The 6,908-nt window shown below is 34.6% G+C and overlaps 1 protein-coding gene across 3 annotated transcripts in view; it reads left to right on the forward strand.

The window, feature by feature from the left end:
- Positions 1 to 6,908, forward strand: part of LOC106882437 (protein unc-80 homolog) — a 286,116-nt gene that overhangs the window by 247,844 nt on the left and 31,364 nt on the right. For all 3 annotated transcript variants that reach the window (XM_052965566.1, XM_052965567.1, XM_052965568.1), the window contains 6 exons: positions 448 to 536; positions 2,396 to 2,561; positions 2,783 to 2,935; positions 4,891 to 5,091; positions 5,795 to 5,938; positions 6,330 to 6,664. In XM_052965566.1, coding sequence (XP_052821526.1) covers positions 448 to 536; positions 2,396 to 2,561; positions 2,783 to 2,935; positions 4,891 to 5,091; positions 5,795 to 5,938; positions 6,330 to 6,664 — 1,088 coding nt within the window. The remainder of the gene's footprint in view (positions 1 to 447; positions 537 to 2,395; positions 2,562 to 2,782; positions 2,936 to 4,890; positions 5,092 to 5,794; positions 5,939 to 6,329; positions 6,665 to 6,908) is intronic.

Raw genomic sequence — 6,908 nt, forward strand, 5'->3', positions numbered from 1 at the left:
GGCACATGAGATGCACCATTTTGAGCGTGGCCGTTGCCAGTACCGCCTGACTGGCTCCCGTAGGATTTTCAAGCGAGATCGTTGCCAGTGCCCCTGGACTGGCTTGTGCGGGTGGCACATAAAAGACACCATTTCGAGCGTGGCCGTTTTCGTGCGGGTGACACGTAAAAGCACCCACTACACTCTCTGAGTGGTTGGCGTTAGGAAGGGCATCCAGCTGTAGAAACTCTGCCAAATTAGATTGGAGCCTGGTGTTGCCATCCGGTTTCACCAGTCCTCAGTCAAATCGTCCAACCCATGCTAGCATGGAAAGCGGACGTTAAACGATGATGATGATGATGATGATATATAGTATATCTTTATATATTATAGTATGTATTACAACATATTTTGTAATATAATGTATTTATATATTATAATATTTTTATTTTTTTATTTATTTTGTAGGATCCCTTTCCCTTTGGAAATTTCTAGACTTTATTGTCACATATCGGCCCTCAATATTCCTCCTGCTTCAACCATTCATTCAGTTCAAGGTAAAATTATCTGATCCCAATTACTATTGATGCAATATATAGTAAATATTTATCTTTTGTTTCTTTGCTTTTAATTTCACAATATGTTCTTGAATATCATTATTTTCTGGAATGTCCCAGTCTTCTTCACTTATGTGTAACATTCAGAAAGTCTGGCCTAGGGTGTTGTGAAGGCACAACACAATGAACAAGAGCAATGGTAACTGAAGTGGTTGACTCCCAGACTCATTGCTTCTCTAAGCCAAAATTGTCAGCTTGAGATCAGCAAAAATTGCATTCCAGTTTGCTAAGGCAAAGAACTACAGCTTATGTTGCTCCAGTATATGTTGTTAAGATTCTGATCTACTACACTGTGCAAGTACACACCAAGTGTAGTCTCCTATACACATATTTGGGATAAAGCAATTGTTAAGCACAATAATATTTGGGAACACATTAAAAAAAGCTTATAAGCAAATCTTTTCTCATCAATATACTTCATGGACATTGCCAGGGTTTCAACTGGAAGAAGATTATCAATGTTAAAATTTGGTCTACCATTAACCAATTTTCAAAAATCACAAAATTGAAATACATATGACATAATAATTATATTTGCATGGAGATGTAGTGGAGCTCATCTCCCTTCCCTGGTTGAAGAGGTGTACAATAACCTGTCAAACAGTCCCAATGTGCTAAGACCTTTCTGGGGGTTTTTTCTATAATAATACATGTCCTTCTAAACTAGCAATCTACACACCATCCCTGCTGACACCCATTTGAAGCAGAGCAGTTATAGGAGGGACTGGTGTATTCATTCTTAGTAAACACATGTTCAGTCCTTTCTTGCCAAAAATACATTCCACTGGAATTCTTTTGCTGCCCACATTCTCCCTGCAGGTGACAACCTTTAAGAGATTGAGTTGAAACTCAGCTGCATTACTCTCAAGTTTAAAACAGTGCAAGGGAAACTCAGGACCCTATTACATTTTTCCAGACTAAATAACTGTTTAATTTTTTTAAAAAAAGCTATATAAAAACTTATGCATTTGACCTTCAGTAAAGTTTTAAGGTGAGAAAGTATTGAAATAGGTGAGCAGGATAGTTCTGTATTTTTGTGCCTTCTTTGATTTCTGGATCTCCTCTTGAATTTCACAAATATTGATATTACATCATCTGATAAAGCAAAGAGTTGGCAGAATCATTTGCACACTGGACAAAATGCTTAACTGGATTTCATCCGTTTTTGTGTTCTGAGTTCAAATTCCACCAAGGTTGACTTTGCCTTTCACCATTTTGGAGGTCAATGAAATAAGTACCAGTTGAGCACTGGATTGATGTAATCAACTCATCCCCTCACCCAGACTTACTGGCCTTTTACCAGAATTTGAAACCAATATTATATCATCTGAATTCAACCTCAACCAAATCTCTTCAATACACACCAATGTAACTCAGTGATTATATTTTGTGTGGCACGTAAAAAGCACCGCCTTACTGGCACTTGTGCCGGTGGTATGTGGAAAACAACATTCGAGCGAGGGCATTGCCAGTGCTGCTGGACTGGCTCCTGTGCAGGTGACACATAAAAACACCATTTGAACGTGGTCATTGCCAGTACCACCTGACTGGCCCTCATGCTGGTGGCACGTAAAAGCACCCACTACACTCTCGGAGTGGTTGGAGTTAGGAAGGGCATCCAGCTGTAGAAACTCTCTAGATCAGATTGGAGCCTGGTGCAGCCATCTGGCTCACCAGTCCCCAGTCAAAGCGTCAAACCCATGCCAGCACGGAAAGCGGACGTTAAACGATGATGATGATGATGACGATGATGGTGATGATGATCCTGTTTTACTGGGTTTTTTTTTTTTTTCTGCCAGATGATGAAAGTTAATTGTGACACTGCAGAAGAATATTTCTTACAGCAAATTATCAAAGACAAACTAATGGGCGTCCATTCTGTGAATCATCCTAAATGTAAAGGTAACATTCTCATTCAGTTGACGATAGAGTTACGACAGATCAAAGAAGAATTAGCAAATGCAGGTAAGCATAATTTTACATAGATCTTAATAGAATTTTTTTGTTTTTGTTACATTTCAATACTTGATTAAAATTTAACATCACATGTTGTAAGACTGAATTTTCTGGTTTAAATCCCGATGCCTAATATTCATACTTGGTGGGTAAGAGAACAACAGATGTAAAATTTCACAATAACAGTACAGTCACACATAAACACATTTATATATTTCTTTTGTTCTCAGACTTTTCTTCAGGTACTCCTGCCATGCTTTCTGACCAGTCAGAGCTTTCTTACAATCAAGCCACTGATCAGCAGCAACAAATAAATGAAATAACAGCTGAAATTGTACCTCCCAAATTTTCTTTGGGCAGTGTGGGAAAACATTCCAGCAAAGGTAAATCCTTTTCTTCTGGCTTTATATGTAAGAAGTATTATGCTTTTTGAATATAGGATCTTGATTGTCCACATCTATCTCTCTCTCTCTCTCTCTCTCTCTCACTCTATCTCTCTCTCTCTCTCACTCTCTCTCTCTCTCTCTCTCTCTCTCTCTCTCTCTCTCTCTCTCTCTCTCTCTCTCTCTCAGTCTCTCAGGAGTCAATGATCATAGACCTCTATTTCTGCTTGTATTAACTTTACTTTGCCAATGTTCTTACTTTCCATGCAACTAAATTACAAATACATAGAACAATTTTTATAACAAAAATAACTTTTTATGGGCAGATGCTGAAATATAAAAAAACATTTTAAGACTAGTCACCTGTCAAAATATTTTTACACTGTACTTGAACACCAGAAATAAATGAAGCAATATTTCAAATGAAGTAATCTAAGAACTTTAGATTATTCACAGAAAAGTATGTTGCCATAATACAAATCTATCTGACTTATGCTCAGAGTAAAAAAAAAGTAAGATATAAATAATCTTGCTGTTTAGCTCCAAATGAGCTCTGAATGAGCATACCTATAGTCGAAAGCATCTCAACCTTGACCATCTCATCTTTTTTGTGTGTCTAGGGCTACATTATCCAAGGTGTAATTTGAGGGAGATTTAGCTGTCATTTCTATGAGGTCAGACAAAACTGTTATTAGGTTACTAGTTCATGAATCTGGAGATTATTAAATCTACTCAATTTATGAGGATAATTGATGATGCTAACAACAATGATAGGCAGTTGTAAGAGTGAAGAGGAGCTGACTGAGAATACTTATTTCTAGAAGAAGTATTATATCACTGTATTCTAGTTCAAATAATTTGTTAGATGTGTTTCTATATTGTTAAAGTAGCAGTGGTGTATCAGTGAGAGAATGTGAAAATCAGAGGGAGGTAGTGGTAAAATAGAGAGAGTATATTTGCATGCCATTACAAGCAACTCCCATTGGCTCTGTCTGCCTAATATTATCATCATATTATCATTATGTAGAGGTAAGCTCTTGTGGAGCCAATTCTTAATTATATCTATGTTACTTTGCTTTAGTTGCTAATGTACTTGAGAAGGACATGTTTGTTGAAAATATCATCTTCCTTCTATGTCTTAAATTTCTACCAACTTAGGGAGGGCAATGGAAAATTGCTGCAATTTACACTTCATAGAAATTCTATAGTGTTCTGGAAAGTTGTGTTGTAAGAGGAGAGATAGTTTTTCTTCTTTTTTTTTTTTTTTGAAATATTAACTCATTTTCTAACTCAAACATTTTATATGTAAAAATAAATTTTAACCATAGCAAAATTTCACTTTTTAATGTTTGAGCTCTGTAGACAAGGGGATTTGCAATTACATTGCTAAAATCTTAAAGAAAGGTTCTGAACATCACCCACTTTCATTGCTTCCTCCTCTAAATTTAAAAATGAAGTGGCTAAGTGGATGTGTTATTGAGTTATTGGCTCATGAACTTGAAGCTCAAATCTGCAGCAAGCATTTTATAAGTATTTGAGCAATACACTTCACTCTATATACCTCAGTCTACTAGGCAATCAAAGGTAGACATCAACTTGAAATTTTATTTTCTGAACTGTTAATCATATCTTGAAAGTGTGAATTTACAACATTTATTTTGATGCTATATTTAGCTTGTTTGATCTCCAGTTTTCATTTTGTTGTGGGTATCCATTCATTTGTATGTTTTACTTCCAAAAATACTGTATTAGATGTAATACAATATATTAGAAGTAAAATGAAAGTAAAATGCTTCCTACTGTCATTCTCACACATACTCTTTATTTCTTTTGTTTGACAGCTTCCTATTTCTCCACTTTGTCATTTGCATAACAGCAAACCAACACACAAGCTAATTAATTTATGTTAATTATTTCTGGTATTCTTATTTCTTTCTTTTCATTCTCTTTTCTAGGTTCCACTGTATTTTCTCAGTCCAGTTCCAGTAGCAGCACACCATTTAAAACTGCAACAACTATTAATTCAAGTGCTGGCAGTGGAAGTCCTTTGATAAGTACAAGCAAGAAATCAACCCGCAGAATCAGTGCAAAGGATGGTAGCCGTATCTTAGACAAGTTTGAACGCAAGAACACAATAGTAGATGATCCTTCACCAGGTATTGTAATTCATCATTCATATTAAATACTCACCTTGTAATAAGCATAAATGTGCATCCATAAAATAAACCCAACATTCCGGTTATAATCAAAGAGAGAAAGACGAAATAGTTCCATCATATTTTGAATCAGATATATATATATTAAAACAAAATAATAGAATAATATCAAATAATATAAAATAAACTATAGAATTTTTTAGTTTATTTGTTTAGGGAGCGATTTGGTAGAAATTGTGTGCTAAAGCTGAAATAATTACATTGTTGTAGAGTCCTGATATGCATTTAAAACACAAATTTATCATGATATACCCAATTTTGTTTTATATTGTCATAGCATATATTATCAAATATGAAAGTCTTTCATTATACATCCATAACTTGGTAGCTAACACTAATATTCTATTCTGTCTCAGTTTATATTGTAGATTAAAATATATATGATCCAGTTTCAAAATGATGCAAAAGTAAATATAAGGGCATATGTGTATTTTTAATGGCTATCATGACTTTACCATGAAGCAACAACAGAAAATATGATTTATTGAAAAAATTTCCTCTACAGAATATACTTTATATATATATATGCTCAAGACAAAACTGTAATTAATTCAAAATATCATCTTTGCAGAGATAAAATGTTTCGAATTTATAGGAGAATTGAGTATGCAGTATTTTGTCTTAATTTAAATACATTTTTCAGAACCACCTGAAACTACCTCACCCAAATTACAACGACAGTCTACAATATGTTTTCAAGTTCGTCAAGGAAGCCCTAGTAGGACTTCTCAACCAGCTGGTATTGTCTTTGAAAATGAATGCTCTGAAAGTCAAGTAAATGGTGCAGGTATTATTATATTTGTCATATTTGTAAATTCCATGTAGCAGGAAACTAAACTGTTATATTTCTATGCCAAAGTTTAATTTTTTTTCTGTAAAATGACATCAGTTTGTAATGGATGCGAGATGATTAAAAGTTGTCCTTGGATTTTTTTTTTATTTAGACAAAACATTTTGCTGACCTGTGATTATTATCTGTAATACTAAAACAAGGCTTCATTACATACAAAGCATAACAGGAAGTAATGCACCATTAAATAACAACAGCTCTATTTGGTTGGGAGATATGTTGTACAAAAGTATCAAGTTCATCTCTCCTTCTCCTCATAAAATACCATAAAAATTCATACAAACATGAGTGTTGATTTAATGCATAACTGTTTACTTTATCTCTTCAGTAACCGGAGCTATGACTGACGAAGAAGGTTCTGCAGATGTTTCAAGCCATGATCCTGCCAAACATCGTCTGCAGAGGCAAGATGCCAAGAGTCGCAAAACATTCAAAATTAAAAAGAAAACCAAAACCACTAGTATGAGACACCTTATTTCTCGGCGTGGTTTACAAGACCAGGGGGATGGTGAAATAGTTACTTTACATCAAGGTTCCCCAACCCATGGACCTCTCAGTTCAGCATTTGGTCCCGATGCCCAAACATTACAGTTACGTCGAACAGGAGCTGGAGCACCTATTGCAAAATCAGTCGAAGTTATTCCAGAGGCTGTTGAAGTAAAGGTATCATTTGTTATAAAACAACATTTTATTTTCACTTTCATAATTTGTTACATTTAAAGAAAGAATGTTCTAATTTTGCCTTTATATTTGAAGCATGCGCTTGACTATATTGTATTTTGTGTGTGTGTGTGTGTGTGTGTGTGTGTGTATGAATGTGATGAGTATTTGTGTATATATTACTTAGGTGTGTATGTATGTATATATATATATATATATATATATATATATATATATATATATATAT

Source organism: Octopus bimaculoides, chromosome 2, assembly GCF_001194135.2.
Source record: "Octopus bimaculoides isolate UCB-OBI-ISO-001 chromosome 2, ASM119413v2, whole genome shotgun sequence".
Taxonomy (NCBI): Eukaryota; Metazoa; Mollusca; class Cephalopoda; order Octopoda; family Octopodidae; genus Octopus; species Octopus bimaculoides.